General features: G+C 39.3%; 1 protein-coding gene across 1 annotated transcript in view; it reads right to left on the reverse strand.

Annotated features, from left to right (window-relative positions):
* Window positions 1-23,299, reverse strand: part of AUTS2 (activator of transcription and developmental regulator AUTS2) — a 983,370-nt gene that overhangs the window by 21,102 nt on the left and 938,969 nt on the right. The window contains 6 exon segments of the mRNA XM_038375820.2: window positions 809-904; window positions 5,598-5,624; window positions 5,626-5,643; window positions 6,103-6,323; window positions 7,308-7,561; window positions 9,133-9,610. Coding sequence (XP_038231748.1) covers window positions 809-904; window positions 5,598-5,624; window positions 5,626-5,643; window positions 6,103-6,323; window positions 7,308-7,561; window positions 9,133-9,610 — 1,094 coding nt within the window.

Consider the following 23,299-nt stretch of genomic DNA (forward strand, 5'->3'; position numbering starts at 1 on the left):
TATAACAAAATGCATCACTTTGGAAAAAGAACCACCCCAGGCATTGTAACTTCCCACATTAAAAAAAACAAAAAGAATAGAAATCAGCTGCAGTACAACTAACAATTAAGCAGCAGTGTTGTTAACAGCCTGATTACCATACATATGAAGAACTCCACTAATGAACTGCAATCTACATTTTCAATCAATAAACTGGATGGGCCTATTTAAGAAAAAGAAGATCTTCTCTGTAGAGATTTACGCCCTAATCCAGCAAAACCACAGGGCTATAGAGCCTGATTCTCTTCTTACTCAAGGATGACTTCATTAAAGCCAGAAAAATTACACTGGTTCACAGCAGATATAAATGAGGAGAACCAGGTTCATGGTTTTCGGTGATGGTGGAATTATCAGGTAACACTAAATTCAATAAATGAATTAAAAAAACCCCTTGTTTATTAAATAAACTTGCATCAGTTTTCAGATCAGTTATATTTGAAAATTAGTTGGCTAGATTCTGAACTGAGCTAACACAGTATAAACCTGAACTCCATTAAATTATTTCTCATTTCAGTTATAGCAATGTAAAACGAGTTACCCAGCTGTCATCAGTGAATTACATTAGTGCAACTGATATTTGAATGGTTTCAGAGTAGCAGCCGTGTTAGTCTGTATTCACAAAAAGAAAAGGAGTACTTGTGGCACGTTAGAGACTAACAAATTTATTTGGGCATAAGCTTTCGTGGGCTACAGCTCACTTCATCGGATGCATTCAAACCCTAAACCTAAACCAAATGTGAACGAATACACAAGTAATTCTTATTTTTACCTTAGGTTGAAATGCTCCTTGTAGTGAGCCAAAAGGACCAGTGGGAGGAATCATGGGAGGAATACCTGATACAGCTGGAGGATAGGAGTGAAACAGCTGTAATCAAAGATAAAGAACATAAGGAGACGTTTTCTAAATACAAATCTAGTAATTCAAGAGAGAGGGAGGAAGAAAGAAAGCATTCTTGTATAATATTAAGGAAATGAGACGTAGAGAAAATTGAAAAGCACTGAAAACGTGATCTCACTGCAACAATGTTAGTTAAAGCAGTCAATGAAATGTTTACAAATGTCATGAATGTTTACTTTAGAACTTAAAAGTAGTTTACAAATCAAACAGCCAGCAAGCTATTCCCTGGATTAGGACATCATAATATAAAAGGATCTTTTGCAATTGTTAATTTTAAAATTGGATAGAAGTCACAGATTTTAAACTATATCAAAAAGGAGGGAGGAAGGCTAAGCCAAATAAGACTCTCAGAAAATTACTATTTAATTGAAAAAACAATCCTCATGAGTTCTAAGATTTTACTCTATTAAAACTCAATTAGTACTTTAGATTTTAATAGTATCTTTAGGAAATCAGAAAATATACACAATTCTTACTTCATTAGCCTGTCTTAGAGGATATCCTGTCACATCTAATATTAGAATAGAGATAATCTGATTTGCCAAAACCCATCATTTAAACAAATTGTTGTGGCAGCAAAAAAGTCTAAATTTAGAGAACCAATTTCTATAAGGAGAGAGCCCTGGAGCACAGAGGCACATAAATCTCTAGGGAATATATGCCTGAAATATACTCCGCTGGCCACAAGGTACCTTCTTGTTTTAAACGAGCTCAGTCACACAAGCTTTTCTGTGCAGTGCACATGCGCAAACTGGAAAACAAACCAAATCAACCATACTGTTCAAACTTCATCCTGCCTTTGTGATCAGACTGTGAATCCCTTACTCATACGGAGCAGCTGTTCCTCATGTAATCAGTTCCACTGAAGTCAATGGGACTACTTGGGCAGCTGCCTACTGTGGGAGTCACGGGTTGACAGTGTGACCTAAGGGTATGTCTTCACTGAAGACTTAGCCTGGGATTTATCTGGGTGTTGTTCCTAACCCTTTTCTTGTCCACATACAAAAAATTCTGACCCAGATTTGGTGGTGCTTTAAACCCAGGCTGGCGGGCACGTGTGTCATGTGTGACTGTTAAAAATCTACCTCCTAGAGCTGTTCTAAGATAAATCCTCTGTACGTGCTACTTTTAAGATCAAAATAAATGTTGTTTTTCATGAGTTACTGGATAATTGAATAGAAGTGGGAATGGGCAAAGTAAAAGATTGGACATGCAGAATGGGCACACACTGAGTAAATCACATTCCCGTGTAAACCAATGTTTCAAAAGTTTTGATCAATTTATTTTATTTAATATACATATGTACATAAAGATAGACTCCCCCCCCCCCCCCGAGTCCCTTTTCCCTCCATTATCCTCTCTCACAAGGTCAGTTAATCATATTATAGTGACTGAGAGCTGATAAATTATTTCAATATTCTATCTGTACCCAAAGGTTTATTATCTAAACAATATGATATGAAGTCTCCTTTCATAGCACATTCCCATTATTGCTTTTAATTCTGTTTTATTTGAACCTGCTCATTTCAAAGATGCAGAAAACATTTCCGGATTAGCTAATATTGAACTGAAGGCATTTGAGAAATCATTATTAGGCAAGTGTCCTCCTTTACAGTAACTTTTAATGCCTAAAATGTGTTTGAAATATGCTAGTGTCTACTGCATTTAATTCTCCATATAATGTGTTCATTCCAAAGGGTGGAGAGAGACATATTATTTAATATGACTAATAATAAGGAATGGTTTCCTTACAGTTCTATAATTAAATATATATTATCTTTCCTCAAGGTCAGAATTATTATAAAACACAGATATTTCTCAATTATCTCTGTATCAGTCAAACTAGGTTAGCGTTTATAAGTTATTTTTCATCTTCAGTGTTTCCTTTTGCCCTTGAATATCCTCTATTTGCACACTCTTTTCCTCTTCAGCTTTCCTCATTAGAAAATTCAGTGGCCACTTGTAAGACTGGACTACAGCTCCCCTGAAATGCACCCCAATGATAATGCAAAGGCTAGCGGCTGTTCCTCTTATCCTGACCCAGCATCAACTATTCATAAGGATAATTTCTTACTGTATTGCTTTAAGGTCCTGAAACAGAGAGAGATACTGTGACCAAAGAGGTCAAGAAAGGAGAAACAAATTATTTGAGCCTCTGCTCTAGACCACATGTATCTTTCTTCCCCATGTATTTTCAATTCTATGACAGATTGGATTCAACTCCAAAACTGGCCTTACATTTGTTCTCCTGCAGTGTTAGTTTATATAGTGAATGATTCTTCTTTTGGCTTTAAGACAATTGCCAGATTTTCTCAAGGTAAGTCTAATTATCAGGGCAGGTCTACACTAGACACTTCTGCTGGTAAAGTTGGAGTGTGATTTTTTTTTTTTTTTTTTTTACAGACATTTCCATGCTGCCAAAAGCCCTAGTGTCCTTTTTGCCAGTATAAGCTTCATCTACATTAGTAGAGTTTGCCAGTATACATCAGCAAGCACCTTTTCTACTGCAGACTAGGCCTTAGTTTAAATAAGGATATGAATCCAGTGGCAATATGTGACAAAAAGGCAACAAAATCTAATAGAGTTTACAAAGCATCAGTCAGAAAGGGCCATGAGTACTTAAGCTATGTCCACATTAGCATTGCTATCAGTAAAACTTTTGTTGCTGAGGGTGTGAAAAACACCCCTTGACCGACATAAGTTCACCGACAAAAGTGCCGGGGCGGACAGCACTATTTCTGTGGGAGATGCTCTCCTGCCGACATAGCTACTGTTGCTGTTGGAGGTGGTTTCATTATGCCAGCAGGAGAGCTTTCTCCTGCCGGCAGAGAATGGCCATGTGAGACCTTACAGCTGCAGCGGTACTGCTGTAAGGTCTGTAGTGTAGACATAACCTTAGATTGTAAGCTCTTTGGGGTAGGGACCATCTTTTGTGTTTTGTGTTTGTACCGCACCTAAAACAATGGGATCCTGGTCAAAGACTGGGGCTCCTAGCCTCTATAATAATATAAAGAATAATAATATTTTACACTTTTTTAATGTCACATTCTATTATTGACACATCATTGAACATAATGGGCCAGATCTCCAGCAGCTGTTAATTGGTGCAGCTCTACTGACTTCAACAGACACCCACCAATTTACACCAGCTAAGGATCTTGCCCCATAGGCTAGCAGATAACAACACGATGCCATCCATTACATTTAGAAGGAAAATGGCATGATCTAGTTTGGTCGGATTTCTAGTAACTGCAGTTTTCATAAGAGGACTTGTCAATGTCAATTTGAAAAAGCTTATATAGATAACTCACTCAATGATTTCCTGTATTCGCCATTGATTGCTGTGCTTTATTTGCCTAATGCACGTTTATCTATTTCTCCGGTTCTGCATTCTTGCTTGAATCAACATGCCACATTGATGATAACGTATCTTATAAACTGATGTGAAACCCAGTGACTAAGGGTGGAGTCCTGCTTTAAACAAATCATATAAGCACGTGAGTGATTTCACTCGTGAGTAAAACTGCTCCCATGCATGCATGTTTGCAGGATTGAGCTCTAACATTTCATACAAAGGCCTCAATCCTGCAGAACACCTATGTATGGACTTAAAATTACGCAGATGAGTCTTATTGAAGATCAATGGGGAGTATTCACATGCTCGAAGTTAGGCATGTGAGTAAATTTTTTTCAGCATCTGGGCCTAAACAGGTTCCAGAGTGAGCAAAACAAACAATAAAATAATCAAACGATCATCTCATTTTTCTTGCCCAGTTCCACTTCTAAACAAAACCAACACAAAAAGCCAAGTGCTTTGCAGAGTTCTGAATATACTGAGGCAGTAACTCCTTCTCTAATCAAAATATCATTATGAGAGTTAGAATCTCTCCATAGCCAGTCAAGAACTTGTCTTTTACCAATACGATGAAGCTCCTGACAATGGAGAAAAGCAACCTATATTTCACAGCTAATCAATCAATGATATACAAACTGTAAAAACAAAAGCTTGAAATTAAGTGAAATCTATTGATTTACAATATATTTTGATTTATAACACACCAGTTATTAAATTACAATGTTTTTATTTTGTAGCTCTTAACCACAGTGCTAGATTCTCATTGCTGTCAGGAAATAGAGCTTTCAAAATGTAACAAGCCCAGTGGCACAGTTATGACTTTGAAATCTGAAGCACACAAAAAGACACGGATTTAGTTTTTATACAGTGACAATAAATATATTAGTAAAACTATTGGATTATCTAACACCTGAAGGGTATGTATGATAGTTTGTCATTTCATTACAAATTTCTTAGGAAGAAATTTAGTCTAATGGCTTATGACACAACTGAAAAATGGTAATGAAATTACTGGTGTATCCTGCTTTATGTGGCATATTCAGCTCTTATATGCCGCATCTTCACATCAAGTTGGTCAAGCAAAAGATCTTTCGATTAAAAAGATGATACTGCATCTTTATCAGAAACCAGCACCACAAAGGCAAGCCTTTAAAAGGCAAAGCTAAAGTGACCAAGAACGATAATGATAATTCCTGGAGTGATTATTAAGAATAGACTGAACATTCTGCTAGTTATTGAGCAGCAATCCCAGCCCACTATGGAAAAGCGATTAAGTCAATTTTTAAACACAGTAATAAAACTCACACTGTGACGGTAGAAGGGGTCAACTTTTTGTAGGGTATTTGTCAAACTGCAAAGGGATCAAAGCACAAACTAGTTACTTTGTATTTTGTTGTTCATACCTTCACTTCTGTTGGTAATATCAAAGACTGCCTTTCTATTATTTACCAACCAACAGAGATAAACAAAAACAGAATAAGCAAGTTTTGCATAAAACTGTGCTTTGGATTTGCATCCTTCGGAGTAACATGAACGTCCTTTAGGCAATAGAGGAAAGGAACAGGCACCAGAGAAGTATCACATGTTCCAAGCACTGGGTCACAGGCTAAATTCATCAGCCTAAATGCTGCCATTCGGTACTGACTGTTAGTTATCAGTACACGTTTGAGGAAAGAGGCCTTTTTGCCTCTAGCTAAGAGTATCTGGCCCAAAAGCATTTTCTTTCCCTTAAAACTGAGATTTTTGTAGTTTGTAATAAAGAATAGAGTTGTGCTCTACTTATCCTCACATTTCTGCCTGGGGTACGCACCATGGGCGGTGCTGGCGTTGGCATGATGGCAGTGGGCGGGATGGCGTGTGGGAAAGGCGTGAAGGTATGCTGGTGTGTGTGTTGGTGTGTGTGCTGGTGCTGGTGCTGATGCTGGTGGAACTCGGTCCTCAGATAGGGCGGTGGCCCCAGAGAGGCCCCACGATCTGCACTCTGGGAGGCCAAAAATCGTGTGTTGAGTTCCTGACGAAGAATATCTTGCTCTGAAACAAAGAATAAAGCTGTGAGTTCAGGAGCTTTTCTGCAGTCCCCCCTGGTGGTTGCTGGGTTTGGCTGCCAGAACTAAGTTTAGGTTTCCCTTATGAGGAGAAAACTATCTTCTCCCAACTACCGCGTCACAAACATGACGGTCTTCCTTGGATCTCCAAAATGCACTGGAGGCAACAGAATGATTCAATTTCCCCTTTCTCCCGGGGTTGTCTTCACTGCAAAGTTAACTCAAGTTATAACTTGAGTGTTGTCTCTAAATCGGGACAGGTCCACACACAAAAGTCCTTATCTCAAGTGCTGTGCAGTTTTTAACTAGCGTTGACTGGCAAGACTACACAGGCTAAAAACTGACTGAACCTACTTGTCAGCTTCTACATGACCACTCCATAATATGAATGCAGGCTAATGTCACTCGAGTGAAGCTACTCCTCCAGTGCCTTCCCACAATTCCTCCCAGGGCTCCAGGAAGGAGAGAAGAAATTCTCCCAATATTTCACAGAAGTCTTACTGCCACACTCGAGTGAGTACTGCACAGGTGTGGACACAGCACCTCAAGTATTATATAGCAGTGTGGCTGCTCTCACTCTAAGCTAACTCGAGTGGAGTAACTCAAGTGTAGATAACTCAAGTTAACTCTGCTGTGAAGACAGATGCCCAGAGGGTTCATGTAATGGGAGCATGCACTCTAACATGATTTTTACCATGGAGAGAAAAAGAAACACAAAATTTGGCCTTCCACAAATATTCTTTCCTAGGTGGAATATTCTTTCCTAGGAAGGAATATTACTGGGACAGACTGAACTGATGTTTTCCATTTTTAACACAGCCCTGAGCATGTCAGTGGTGTGTACATCCTCCGTCTAACAGCCAACCCTTGTTGTATCGGTCAAAATAAATAATTTGACTTAAAACCAAGAGATAGTTTTGTATGTGGGACCATGAAAATGTTTTTCTTCCATAACACATCCAACTCTTACCTGAGTAAGTACTACCAGCTGGATGTCCTGCAACCTGCAGTGTCCCTGAAGTCAATGGAGGTGGAGGAGGCAAAGCCGTAGGAGGGGCAAACATATTGGGGTGATGCGGGTGAGCAGGAGGTTGGAGGGTGGGCGTGAAGGTGTGCAATGGACTGTGGCTGGGTAAAGAGAGGGGAAATGGTGAAGCGGAGGGGTGATGGGCTATGTGTGGAGGAGGGGCCTGAGTCTTGGCTGGAGTACTGCTTCTGCTGCTGCTGTTAATGAAAAGAGGTGGGGGGGGAATAATTAAGCAATGCAGGAAAAGAAGAAAAGCCTTGTCACGCCCTGCACCCCTCCCTGCACACACACCAGAAGTTACTTTTGGAATATGCTAAACAAACTGTAACTTTGAAATTACCTTTTTATTTCCAATCTACGCTCTAGTCAGAGAAATTGAGGTTGCAAGAGGCTGAGTTCCAAAGTTAAATGGTATCAGCCTTGAAGAAATGCATGAATGGCACACAAAGGAACAATCAACTGTGTACATGTATTACGTCATTGTCAATTCCTTTCTGCATGAATGCTTCTGAACCATTGTTCCAGGTAACTGAAGCTCAAATTAGTGATCTTTGCACTAATAAAAACAGTTATCACTAAATAAAATGAAAGATCGTAGAAGATGAGAGGCGGGCTGGAGAAAATGGTGATGTCTACCTGCTTATCATATAATTAATGACTCCCTCTCTTCTCCCACAATATAAAGATCTAGGTAGATTACGCAGCAATAAATATTTGTATATGTACTGGCTGCAGTTTTTCCCAGTTTAACATACTCCAACATGACTTTTTTAATGTCTTAAAATAGCTAGTGCTCACGTTTTACTTTTCACTATTTCGTGTAATAATCATTCACGCTTCTGCTGCATGGGACTCTGAAGGAAAAACAGCCTGATTTTGGTTTAAAGCAACTCAAGATCTTGAGCAGTTGTGGGTCAAATTCCACCCCCCAACTCAAAGCACAGAGCAGCCAAAAACCTAGTTTAACTGGCTCCTGCGTAGGGGAATCCCAGCTTGGATAGATGGAGGAGGGTCCAGTGGTTAGGGCACTAACTTAGAACTGGGGAGACCTGGGGTCAAGTCACTGCCCCACCACAGACTTCCTGTGTGACCTGGGCAAGTCACTTAGCCTCGCCGTGCCTCAGTCACCCAGCTGTAAAAACGGGATAATACCTCCCGGGGTGTTGTGAGGATAAACACATTAAAGACTGTGAGGTGCTTAGAAACTACAGTAATGGGAGTCTTGTAAGTACTTAAGATAGATATACAGGGCCAGTGTAGCAGCTCCTCCTTTGTCATAAGGTCTTCACCCCAGTGCAGCAAAGGAGATTAAGCTAACAGCGGTTCTCAAACCAAAGTGAGTCATGACCCCATTTTAACAGGGTCACCAGGGCTGGTGTTAGACTTGCTGGGCCTGGACTTGAAGCTGATGTCTGAGCCCCACTGCCCGGGGCTGAAGCCAACACCCAAGGGCTTCAGCCCTGGCTGTGGGGCTCAGGCTTCGGTCTCCCGCCCTGTGGCCAGGTAGTAATTTTTGTTGTCAGAAGGGAATTATGGTGGAGTGAAGTTTGAGAACTGCTGAGCCAAAGCAAAGTAAGGCTGCTTTACTTCTGAAGGGTTTAATGTGCACCTTTAATTAATTCCTCTGAACTTTCCTAAGTGTCCCAGGCAGACAAGCCCTGAAAAGCATGCCCTCCTATGTGCATATTCAGCTAACAATTTGGGCACTTCGCCACATTTTAATAGGTTTTCCTTTATTGTTTGCCATAATAAACAACAGTTTGCCTACCTTAAACTGTTGAGGCTTAAGCTGCTGCTGTTATACGCTGACAAAGGCTGAGAGAGACTCTGTGAGGAAGGGTGAGGCTGCACCAGCGGCAGGTTTTGGTTGACAGATTGCAGAGGGGACTGCGGTCTGGGTGGACGTTGCACTTGAGGCTGAGGTGCAGGCGGACGCTGGGCTTCTTCTGGGCCTTGCAGCAGCTGTGAGGCTTGAGACTGTGGCAGCTGGGCAGGAGCCTCTGTACGCTGACCCAGGACAGGGGTTGGGGAAGGCGCTTCAGGCTGTGGCTCCAAAAGATGCTGGGCCAAAGTCTGAGAAACCTGAGGACAAGCGTCTTTAGGCACCACAGGCTCGAGTATTGGTTCTTTATTGCTGTCCTGGCTCTTCTCTTGACTCCTCTCTAAGCCTGATATTTTCGGGACAGCCGGCCCCCTAGCATCTTGGTTGTCATTTTCAGCTAACGTACTGACACCTAATTCTTTACCTGCAACGCCGAGAGAAAGAGAGACAAAATGGCTACGTGTGCAAAGAAGTGAGAAAAACCTAGTGAACCCATTACATTCTAGGCAGTTTCAGTGTTTTCTCATAGTAGGCTTTTACAGGGATAACGTCAACTTGAAATGTAGTCAACTTCCAAAAATGAGTTAAAAGTAATTTACTGTAGTACACCTGCTCCTGATACTTGTGGTTTTAAAATCACTTTTTACCATTAATAGATCTGTACCAAAATATCTTCCCCGTCACCTTTATTTCACAAAAGATCTGCGCAGTATCTAGCACAATGGGATGCTAGGTCCATGACTAGGGCTCCTTGGCACTATGAAAATACAAATAATAAACAGCAGAAATTGACCACATTCATGATCCAGCAAACGCTTATGCGCCTGCTTAGATCTATACATGAGTAGTCTCACTGAATTTAACAGGGCTACTCATATGTAGTATTGCTAAGCCCAAGAGTTCAAAAATCATGAGCTAGGCCCCCCACAAAATCATCAAACTGGCTTAAAGAAAATTATTTTTTTAATAATACTTTTGGGGGGGGGTATATGCCTTCTCATTTTCAAACATTTGAGGTTCATATTTTCAAGCTTCTCTCTGCAGCCACGAGGGCTGGAAACATTTTTTTTTAAATGAAGCTGAGAAATTCATATAATCCCATGACTCCAGGAGTTGCAGTTTAGGAAAAATTCAGGATACATTTGTGAGAGTTGGCCACACTGCTTATGCATAAAATTAAACATGTACAGAAGTATTTGCAAGATCCTGGCCTGACTGATTAAACAGGAGAAAAAAATGAAACCAACTATTCACAGAAGCTATCAAATAGTGGGGGAAATGAAAAAGACTTCTGCTTGTGACCTCCTTCAGTGATAGTTATTTAGGAGTTACTTGTCACAATAATAGCTACAGACAAGAGAGCACAATGTGATTTTTTAAAATTGGCATGTCCCATTAATATCAGTGACTTATTATTATACATTTAGTACAGTAAGCTCATCACTTCTCAACAGCAATCTCCCACCTGAAAAGTATCATACTACCCTAATTTTTAAGGAGGCGTATTTAATCCAAGTGTGATAAAAAGGTAGGAGGAAGTATTACTGGAGGGAGATTCTAAAGGAAAATTATTGCACTTGCACACCGGGAGCTTGATTTTCAGAAGTGCTGAGCACCTGCAACTCTCACTGCAGCCAACTGGGGCTTAGCAATTGGGCCTGCTATGTCTTCGACAACCACCAATACTGGGAAAAAGAAATTTAGGAAAAACTATTGAAAAGCCCCTAGGGCTCAGGATGAAATATACCGTTCAAAGTGTACTTGAGGTTCTAATACTTCCTAGTGAGGAAACCTTTTGCCCTTTACCTTACCCTTATCCTTTGCCAGTTTTAGGTGGGAAAAAATACAACCGAATACATAAATGATAACATGTTGCACAGTATATAGAAGGAGAAATTGTTCATAGCTATGTTTCCTAACTTCTTGAAGAAGGGATGCGAATAAAAATAAGGAAAACAAGCTATGCATAAGTCCACTATGGCCAACAAACTCAATTTTCTTGTGATTCCATATTTGTTTTATGGATCGGTGTTTATTTTTTGTGTTGTTTTTTTTAAAAAAGCCCCAGCTGTTGGTTTCATGAGATTGAAAGAGAATCTCACCCTCCATTCAAACAAAAAGTAAGTTTCTAGCTTTCATGATTAGGGAGAAAAGTCTGAAATCGTGACACGAGTGCATCCTAAAGGCTCAGAAACCAGAAGGCAATTTTAAAAAGCCCCAACATTATTTATTTCTTTTTAAATCTTATGATTTTTTTTTTTAACCAATCCCATGATTTTGCGGACCAGATTCATGTTTTTTGGACGGATGGGGGTGCGGGAATACTGTTGATGTGTTCATTCTCTGTGGGCTCAAGTGTATGTCTCTTGTGGCCTTTGCTGTGGAACCGAGGGAAGCACAATGGGGTAGCAACTGCACCTACAGACATTTTGCTTATTATTTCTGGCTCTGAGGGAGTTTGGGAAGAGGCATTCCTTGCTGTACCTGTTCAGCAAGTGAAAAGAGCTCTTTCCAACCCAGCAAGACCCCGCCTCCCTTTCCTCATGCCCATCAGTGAAGCCAAACTCAGTTATGGCTCCTTTTTGTGTAGATGTTCAGAAAGCTCAAGTGGAGAAGCAATGACCTTTCTCTCTTAAGTGCTGCCATATTGGAGTGGCCCTTATAATGTATATCATAATGATATCATCAGTCTTTAAGAGAGCATAGACAAAGGTGTCCCAGGAAGGAATCTGTACATCAGTGGTACTGAGCAATTTGCTAGCTCAGCAGAGTGGCAAGCAGTTTGGTGGAGTAAGCTAGGAGGGTACTGGAAACTGTACAGATAGGAAATGGAGAAAGCAGTCGTCTCAGGGGAACTGTGACTTGAGTTGGTTGATACTGATGCATTTAAACTTTTGTTGTCCCTGGGGCTGACGAAGAGGGCACTTTGCTATTTGCAATAAGAGATCCAGGGAATCTGGATCAGAAAAATACAGCAGTACTGGGACTTTATAAGAATAAAACGTAATGACTGCGACATGTGCCCAAGCTGTAGCTCAAAGCAATTAAATTGTAGGTTATCAATAACTGAAACACAGTTTGCATTAATTCTTTGGATCAGTTTTGTTTGATCAAACACTATTAAAAGTTAAACAGAATAAGATCATCACGTTTGTTAAGACAGGTCCCAAGCACAGAAAGAGAAAAAAATAAGCAACAGATTGCTTAGGATGACATGGTACATGTCCCCAGTCCTCAAAGGGCTAAATTATTAGTTAGAGTTTTAGTGAGAAGGAATGCCAATTATGGCTTTGAGGGATTTATTTTATCATTAGAAACTGCCTACGAGGTGAATATAGTGGCGGTCTGAAAACACAGCAGAGGTGACACCTTCAATCCCAGGAGAAATACCTTGCTCTCGGAGCCCTTCATTTAACCTTCTTATCTGATATTTTTAGTGTCTCTTGGGTGCACAAAATTTATTCAGCACAGCCCTCTGCTGTGAAGTGAAATTCCTTATCCAATCCTACTCCTCCCCTGGAGAAAAGACATTATGAGTCATAATGTCCCCTGTGTATTTTTTCCACATTGGTATGTATATCTTCACTGTGCAGCCCCTTAAGTACTATTCCCATGTGCATTAGTTAACAGCTTAGAAGACGTAATGTTTAGTTGCTCCCAATTTATTTTATTTGGAAGATGTTGAACCCCTGCTCTCTCTCTCAGACCATTACATCTATACTACATGACAAAATGGTATCAAAGGTCCAGGAGTTTTTCTTGTGTCAATGTTCCTAATAAATGTATCTTTGCACAATCAATAATTAATATATATTGTCCATCAAGAACACTGTAGTACACAGTATCCATTTAGAGAGTTAAAATCCCAGAGCAATGCAATCTATTTTATGATTTTTGTGGAGAGTTTTAAATCTTCTGCAGCAGCATTTCAAGGTCATAGATGCATGTTTTCCCTTAATCTTCTAAGACTTTTTACACATATAATTATTTCTGAATATTTAATTCACTAACCACTGGAAATTTGAAGGAGAGCGCCCTTTATTTCTTCATGACATTGGCCACCCAATACACAGCTTTCTTTTCTTCTTTAGACCACAAAGGAGTTTCTTTCCAACCAAGCAAATTAAAGAATCAGGTGCATGTCCCATTTTTTTTTTAAAAGCACCCTCATTAGACTGTTTTGGGAAAAGTCAGCTTGCTGAATCAGTAAATTACAAAAATAATAATTATGTCTCTGATATGGTGATATAAGATTTCCTTTCATTATTATTGTGATGATGTGCCAATCAGCTATGAGAGTTTTATCAAAAGACGAATAAAAGATGGTGATTCTTTGAGTATTGGAAAAAATAATTTGCTAAGGTTATAGACAAATGGCGTGCATATGGAATCTGCATTCGATCCTCTCTCACACTGTCCTTCCATTTCTCTAATTTCACCACTTTTCACTTGAAGCAGAGAATATTGTGATTTCTTAAGGTAGAGGACACAGATCCCAAATTAATCCAAATGAAGTTACCAAATAAGTTTGCTGTGTCTACATGATTATTATTCTGTCATCTCAATAACACCAGAGAAATAGGCCTGGCTGTTAGAACATGATTACCACTCTATCAGCGCAACACCCCTTGAGAAATGAAGACTTTGTGAAGACTTGTAATACAAACACAGAGTTGCATGTGAAATACCGACACTCTGTAATTATGAGTTTATGATATTAGATATACATAAAAATACACACGTGTTTTCATGTGTGTATCTGTAATATGTAATATATGTGTGCATATGTATTTATCCCTTTTATATCTATCAGTATCCATAACATATCTTGTAAATATCTATATACATACAAAAGAATGACATAATGCCCACAAACACATGTTAATTAAAGCACCAAGGTTTGTACAATGAATACAGTATGTTTGTGGCATCCTCCTGAAATCACTTTGTCAGTCTTCCTAATCTCCACAGAAGAAAACATGGAAATATGGGCCCAGGTACTTTTCTGTAATCTGGCTCCTTCATACAACTCAGGCAGTACAAGGGAGTTGGAACCTGGACATAACTGGCCACCTTAGAGTTCACTTTGTAGGGGAAGCTGTTTGTAGATATACAATTTGTGCCTACTGAACTTCTCTGATAGCATAGAGAGCATGTTGAGACCAGTGAAAAGCATGTCATTGATGCGGCAAAGATCCTCCAATTCTCAGTTGGCATAGATAAGAGCAATTCCTTGGCTACTCTAATTTATAATAGGACTAGTTCTGGAAAATCTGCTGCTTCAGAAACAGAGATCCATAACTAGTTCCATCAGACTCTTGGGCTTCAGGCTAAGAAGTCCTTATAGGACTGATTAAAAGTCAATAATGAGTCTTTCCATTCATTCCAGGGCTTTGGACTAAACCCCAAAAGCTCTAATATCATAGAGCATAGTAAGAGAGGAAGTAAAACTGTTACACCCATCTTTGAGATCAAACATGCCTCCCAAGGCAACCTCACTCACATTTCCATAGCATTTTTCTATTTTGAATTAGTATTAATTTTTTTTTCTTTCTCTGATAATATAAGCTATTCTCTTTGGTGTCACAGGCATGTTACTGTCAAATCTTCTAATACAGGATAAAGAGCTGGCCACTCGAAAATATAAAACTCATTCTATTGTTTTTTATTGTTCTGTTTTCCTTCAGCTTTGACATAGATGAGAGGACTTAATTTTTTTCACATGGATAGTTTATTTGCAGAAAATTGCAGTTTCGGCTGACTCAAAACAATTCACAAATTTGGCATGAATTCACAGATTAGTTTCAGACAAAAACAATTTTATTTTTTTTGACCTGCATTCGCAACGGCCTTAGATATCATTCATAAAACAGCCAGATGAGCTGAGGCTTATAGTCTTTTACCCAGTAATGAGGGCGCTCACCAGGGCTGTGAGAGACGTGGGTTCAATTCCCTTGTGTCTGATGTGGAGAAGCGATTTCAGCTTAGGTCTCTCATCTACAGGAGAGTGCTATGGCCTGGTGGCTAGAGGGTGGTCTGGGTTGTGTGTGTCTCCATTTCTCCTGTTGAAGCTGTTTCATTTTGTCTAAAATACTCGAATAGTGATTGGGCAAGAGAGTGAGAAGGACTCTACAACCTGGTGGTCAGGGGGACTCACCTGGGAGGTTGGAGGCCCAAGTTCAAATCCATGCTCCAAAGACTGTTTAATTATTCATACACAATGGAACAGCTTTAACAGAAGAGATTGAGCAATACCTCCCTTAGAATATCCCATAGCCCAGTGGATAGAGGCACTTACCGGCAAGATGAGACACTCACGTTCAAAACCCTGTTCTGCATCACAGAGAGGGGGGAACTGAAACCAGGTCTCCTATTTCCCATGTGAGTCCACTGGGCTAAAGGGTGGCAGTGGCCTCTCCTCCACTTCTGGCAGTTTCTTTTGCTTCCTTTTTAAAAATCCCAGATAGAAAACAAAACATTTTGTCTGACCCAACACAATTTTTTTTGCAGAATTTTTCAATTTGCCAAAAATGTTTGGTTTCAGATTGACCTGTTTTTTTTTCTGAAACTGCCTGCAAACCAAAAAATCAATTATTCACCCAGCTCTAGAGAGGACAGATCCTCAGCTGGTATAAATTGTCATAGCTGGTGTAAATTGCTCTATTATGTCTAGCTGTGACAATTTACACTAGCTGAGGATTAGCCTTGAGATATAGGCATACATGTTTGAGCAGGGGGTTGGACTAGGTGACCTCCTGAGATCCCTTCCAACCCCGATATTCTATGATTCTATGTTGCAACAGTTATTCAGATTGAAAATCTGATTATACATTGCTTAATCAAACATTTGGATAAATAAGATAGTAACAGAAATTATTATTGGAAAGGACAAAGGACATCCTATTAGGTATCTCACCTATCATACAGAACAACGGCCTCAGAGTCACTCATCAATTGTACTGGATAAATTGTACTGTGTTTTCAGCACATAACCATCTTTCATCCTGAGTCCCAAGGACAGTAATAAAATTATTGATTATGCAAATTAAAAACATGTTAGAAAATATGGTTACTTGCAGCTCTGTCATCTGCTGGCACCAATTAGTCCGTATTATGCAAGTATTTGGTACAAGGGAATAGCAAGCCTTGTGACGCAATTTGTACTTAATTCTCAAAGAGAGAAGAACGTCATCTGGTACAAAAGACCTTGCTATTGCCTGTTAAAATGTTTATCTTCTGCATTGAAATGGATTTAATTGTAAACAATAAAGCTGAAGATCAATGAAAAGAACCACTCAGTGAAATTGAACAACTTGTTGACACTCCTTCAGTCACTGAGCTGCTTCTAGCCTTGATCTGAGAATGCAGAATGCTCCCCCCCAATATTTCACGTGAAACAATTTATTTAATCCAGCCGTTAAACAGAAGACACATCATAAATGTGCCACCTAAATTACCAGGAATAGAATACTGAAAGCCCTTGATGTTAGATTATTTTCTTTTAAAGAGCCTTTTTACTTAACACAGGGTCGTAGCTTTTCAGAGTAGAGGTAATGTGCATAACATCTAAATTTCCTTCTATCGCAAAAATCTTGTCAAATGGAAAATACTGTAGAGTACATACATGCAATCCCTGAAGAGAAAACTACACTATGATAACTCAGTCCTGCTCCAATACCTATAGAAACAAATAACCACAGCAAAAAGGTTAATTTCTAACAGACACACCTCTTGATTTTCTAACTTATCCATCAAAGAAGCTATAAATTAAATAATTAATTTTAAAAACAATGAGGAGTCCAGTGGCACCTTAAAGACTAACAAATTTATTTAGGCATAAGCTTTGGTGGGTAAAAAATCACTTGTTCAGATGCAACATCTGAAGAAGTGGGGTCTTTTTTTTTTTTTATGGCCAAATAAATCTGTTAGTCTTTAAGGTGCTACAAGACTCCTTGCTGTTTTTGTGGATACAGACTAACATGGCTACAACTCTGATAATTAACTTTGCAACTCTGTTAAGCATCCAATAGCTAGCTAAGAGCCAGAGATTGTTTGTTAAAAGAAACTTTTCTCAAATGGGATGACAAACTTGCCATGTGGGAAGAAAAAGAAGGCAAATTAACATTGAATGTTAATAAACTGTTTGAGTACTAAAGGTCTCCTTTCTCTCCTTCTTTCATTTAACATGCAAGTTAAAGAGAAATGGGGCCCCTCATAACCACACTATTTGTACAGCATATTTAGGAAAACAGAAACACAAGAACTGCCAGACTGGAGCAGACTCACCATCCATCTAGTTCAGTATCCTATATCTGAGAAGTGGCCAGCACCAGATGCTTCAAAGGAATGGGTACACGGTAAACAGATGTGGGGTAATCTGCCCCTCATATTAGAGATTGCTTTAAACCCTGAAGCATAAGGTTTAATATCCTTCAGCAAAGTTTTTGTCAGTGTTAATTATAACACTGTATATTCCTGATAATCATATAAATGTCCAATCCCTTTTCCAACCTTGCTGTGTTCTTGGCCTCGGTAGCTTTCTGTGACGTTGTGTGAAAAAATATTTCCTTTTATCAGGTTGGTATTTTCCACCTTTTATTTGAATTAAATGTCTTGTTTTGAGACAGGGAAAACAGAAGTGGCTCTATCTACTTCTCTAGACCAGTAACTATTTTATATACTTATATCATATCCCCATTTATTCATCCCCTCCTTAAAGTGAACAATCCCAAATTTTTCACTCTCTCTTCATATGAAAGCTTTTCCAGGCCCTTGATCTTTCTTGTTGCTCTTCTTGACCCCCCTTTAGTTCAGTAATATCCTTTTAGAGATGGGGTGACCAGTACTACACACATTATCCACATGAGGCTACGGCACTGATTTATATAAAGGCATTTTAATATTCTCTTTATTATTCACCATCCCATTCGTTATGCATCCTAACTTCTAGCTTATTTTTTGATTTCAGCTGCACCCTGAGCAAAGGTCTTCATTGAACTGTCGACTACGATACCCAGATCCCTTTCTTTATACTGTTAATTTAGAACCCCATAAAGATCTATGAGTAGTTCATTTTCCCCCTTCCATGTACATTTTTTGCATTTATTAACTTGAATGTCATTTGCCATCTTGTCGCCCATTCACCTATCTTGTTTGGGTTTCTCTAAAGTTCCTCATACCTCTCTATGGTCCTCACTAACCTAAATAATTTTGTGCCATCTGTAAATTTTTCTACCTCACAACTGATCTCTTCCCCGCCCCCACCACTTAAAAAAAACCCAGTGCCATAGGACATGGTCTGAATCTTGAGGACTCCCACTGTCAACTTTTTGCCATGGTGAAAATTGCCATTTAATCTTACTCTTTGTTCTTTGTCTCCTAGCCAGTTTTTGATCAATGAAAATACTTTGCCTTTCACCCCATGATGACTTTGCCTTTCATCCCATAGCTTCTTTAAAAGCCTCTTGTGTGGGGCCTTGTCAACTGGTTCTCCTCTATCCACTATTTTATTCACGTTTGAAAAATTCCAAGAGAATAGTGAGACACTTTTTCTTTGCAAAAACCATGCTGGTTAGACCCCATCATGATCTTCCAGATTTTTTATATTCTGTTTTTAAATATGGTTTTAACCATTTGCCACATTCTGACATAAGGTTTACTGGCCTAAAATTTCCTCAATCACCCCTAAAGCCTTTTTTAAACAGAGGTACAACATTTGCTGACCTCCACTTCTTTGAACAGTGAGTGTTTTAGTGAGAGGTTGCACATTTTGTTAGTGCCTCAGTCACTTCATACTTGAGTGTCTTCAGAACTCTTTGGTGGACCATCTGGACCAGGTGACTTATTGCTTTTTAACTTAGCAAGTTGCTCCTCTTCTTTTGACACACTTCAGTCTCTAAAGAGTACCTCATCTTTATTATCAGGCATCCATGCACTTTAGGGCCTGATAACATATACTGAGCATAACTTATACCACTGTTAGTAGTCCCATTGACTTTAACAGGACCACTGTATTTATTTGTTTTGAGGCTTTTCAAGTGACCCCCCCATCAACATAGAATCTCTGAATTCCTTTCATGCATTAAATGCATGTAATGAAAAAGCCCATTTATCAGAAAGTCTCTGTGAAGTAGAGGAGCATTTATCCCATTTGATGGAGGGGAAGTGAAGCATGGAAAGACTGAGGTCAACATTTTCAAAAGTAGTGTCTGAATCTGGTGTCTCACTGTGCAACTGTCTAATCTGAGACCTCTTGGGGCTGATTTTCAGAAGCACTGAAAACCAATACCTTATAATGAATCAATGGGAGATGCAGGTGCTCAGCACCTCTGAAAATCAGGTCCAAGGTGTCCCAAATTGGATACCCTAAAAAAACAGAACCAGCTGTAATCAGAGAACAATGAGTCTGTAACACAGCTGGGAACAGAACCTGGCTCTCCTAAATCCCACTGTGAGGCCCTTAATTCCAATACATGTAACACTGAGTTTTGTTTGCTCGGGATAGGATGCTCCCTCTCATAACATGTATACAGTACATATACATAGCATAATACTGCTTACCTACTGAAATTACCACTAAGGAGAAGTGTGAAGGGAGGGTTTTTGTTTGTTTGTTTGTTTCAAAAAAATACTGAATAAAAATAAATCAATGGAAACACTGAATAGTAGATAGTAAAAAATAAAAAGGAAAAAGAAGAAGAAGAAACAGAAACAGACACCATGGTAAGGCTGGATTTTTATGTCCCATTTTCAATAGGTTCCAGCTAACCTTAACATACAAGTAACTTTCACCAAGATGAAAAATAGATTGGTTTTATCCCCCCTTCCTTGCCCATTGATTTGCTTTAGCCACACAGCTACATAAAATGCTCATGACATTAGCTCACCCAGCTTGGATGTGACAGGATTACTTGAATGAGCTTGAATAAAAACTGGCTTTCAAAAGCAGCTTGAAAAGTATCACCTTATGAACACTGATCGAATTTAGCATGGCAGCTCAGTTCAATATACTGAGGACAAAAAGAGCTGTGTGATATGTTTATACGGAAGAATAACACATTTATTCCCCTAGAGAGGTGTCATAGCCATAACTCACTAGCCACATAACACTGTGTTTCCTTTGTGAATTTGTTCTGTAGCGCCAAGAATTTTCTCCCCTAGGTCTTACAGTGAAGGGTTTCAGAGCAATTTTTAAAGGCACGTGTCAATACAAAAACATAGTTTTAAAACTGCTTTGCTTCTCTGGCTATCACCACCTCTATGAAATTAACTGTAAAATATCAAACAGTAATTACCACAATTTCAGTGGCTTGCTTTTTACAGGAAGTTACACTGGGTTTGCACAGTGAAACTCCACTGATCAGCATCACTATGAGGTGTAATCATGCACTAGCTTAATACTAATCTGCTTGAGCTTCCAACATTGCAGAGGAAATGTCTGAAATGACAATAAAACTCTTTCCACATAAATTCAGGAGTTCATGGGCAGAAACTTGTTCACCTTATCGGGGGGGTGGGGGGCGGGAGCTAAACCTGTGAATTCAGTGGGGCTATTCTTGTGAGAAAAGGGAACAGGGTTAGACCCCACACACATATATCTAATTGTATTAGGTTTGTAAACCAACCCTGTCTCCAGCCTTCCATCCCTATCCCCTTTTTAAACTGTCTCAATTTGGGTTGTGAAGCTACTTAACAGCATTCTTTTAAAGAACTATGTGCTGGTGGTAAGTTGAGGCCTTTACGTTATATGCATGTTTTCTCTGGCTCGCAAGATTTCTTTGGAGCTCCAGTAATACAATTTCCTCCACTTCTCCAAGTGAAAGCCTGGTAACATTTAAGTGTATTTTTTTAAAACTCTATTATGACTGAAAGGCAACAGGGACGCAAATGACTGACATGCCTGCAGCCTTAATTTCCCCTTCACCAAGTTTCTTGTATATAAAATCCTCAGAAGGTGTAAAACATATGGCTCTACTGAAATCAGATATATGTGCCCCTTGTTTTTGTCTGTTTCTTTATTTCAAGATCACTGATATTGTCATTCAAAGCTTCTTTCAGCATGTAAAAAATGTCCTCATAGACCAAATTCTGTCCTTAGGGAACATTCATAGCACTTAAAAGAGATTAAGCAAGCAAGATTCTACAGAAATAATAATAAAAAAACCCTATAAAATGTAGCAGAAAATAAGTTCCTTTCTATAGCTTAAACAAACAAAAAAACCCACTCTTCAGGAACCTATAGCAGGGACATAATGTTCTAGGAAATTCCATAGACTTATTCAAAAACATCTGTTGAAAGGATCTCATTTTTTATAAAGTCCTACAGGATTTGCCATGAGGTTACCCAAAGAACTTCCATATAATTCAATGGGAGGTACATCTGTGTTTCTGATGGCCCTGTGCTGTCCTATGGTCTTTCATTGTCATTCTCCATCGGAATGAGCACCAAGTATAACACCACAAGGATTTGCTCTACCTAGACATCTCCTTTCCTTGCACCTCTCTCCCTACTCCCCTGTTCTTTAAATCTATTGAGCACTGACTGGTTTGTTCCAATTACTGGCACTGATGGGCAGTATCCAGGCTTGCGGCTGTCCTCCGTCACTGAAACAGTACAAACAAATTGAGGGGAACCTGACTATTTGTTTTAGTCAAATTAATTTTCAAACACTGAGGCAGGGAGATGATGGGAGCACAGAGAGTTTCCACTTTGTGCCTGTCCATTTGTATAAACGTTAATCACAATCAGGGAGGTTGTGCCGTAGGCTGGCTCTCATTTCATAGACCTCAGAGGAGGATCTAGGCTCCTATTACAGCAACCTCCAGTACAGCGAAGAGTGCATTTTGGCATAACAAGTTCTATATAATAGAGCAAATGTTATTGGAATGAGCTGAATTAGCCTTACGAAACCTAAAGCGGGGAAATACATACAAGTATAATAGAACAGGACCTCGCACATGGGATAAAACCTTTGATTCATCTAGTCCAGCAGTGGCTAGGTATCTGATGTTTGTGATGCAGGAATAATAAACTGCAATGTGCCTAGCCAAACAAACAATGCCATATAATAGGGGAAAATTCCTTCCTGACCCCTTTGGGTGATCAGTTTACAATATAAAGCATGGAATTTGGGTACCCATATAATCCTATGGATATCACTTTTAGACATGCGTGCTCTCTTTAATATCGTCTTCCTCTGTTGCACTGAGTAGGTTAACATTTCACTGACCACTATCTGAGTTAGTTTTTGTTTCTCGATCTAATGTTCTGGGAGTGATCTGATAGCAGGTTCAGGGGAGATTAATGACATCTTTAAACTGGATGATGTAGTTCTCAGGTATGCTCTAATTTAAGCTCTTCATCCCAAGACTCCATATGGAGGAAGAAGAGAGCAGCCAAAGCATAGCGTGTATGCCAGAGTTGTGTAAAGGAACCGTAGCATGACAGAGAATCATCCCTAAATTGTACAACTTACTTGTTTCTAGTCGTTCATGGGCTTGATGTTAATTAAAGTAGCAGCGTGGTACAGTAATGACAGCTTCTAGCTGTCTGGCAGAGTAATCTTATTCCAATAGAAATACATATACAAAGACTTCATAAAATACACCAGCATGAATTACCATGGGGCCTTTAGGAAAAGTAATAATCTTCTGATTAATGCGAGTTCAATACTTGGCGAAAAATAAACCAATAAATCCTATGTACATTCCCAAGGTAAACGACATGCAATCCAGACCAGTTTCAAGTATGATCACCCACATGTTTATTTCTGCTATAAATATAATAAGGTGGATCAATTGGCTGGATTTGACGTTTCTATGGAAAGCGACCACCTTGTGTGTTGAAAGGGGCACTACCAATGGAATGCAAGGCCTGAATATGGAGACAATATTGCCTACTGTAGGTCCTTTTTCCAATCCAAAGGGTAAGTGTTTTCCTTACTAGCTTAAATCTTTAATCTATATATGCTCTAGGATACTGTTTGGATATGTCATCTGCTCCTCACTTTGCTGTAGCTTTTGTAGCCCCTCATTGAGGCTAATTAGTAGCCCATCAATGGGGCACTTAAAGACACAAGACTTACATACTGTGCTTTCTCCATTTTGCACAGAA

Source organism: Dermochelys coriacea, chromosome 17 (assembly GCF_009764565.3).
Source record: "Dermochelys coriacea isolate rDerCor1 chromosome 17, rDerCor1.pri.v4, whole genome shotgun sequence".
Classification (NCBI taxonomy): Eukaryota; Metazoa; Chordata; order Testudines; family Dermochelyidae; genus Dermochelys; species Dermochelys coriacea.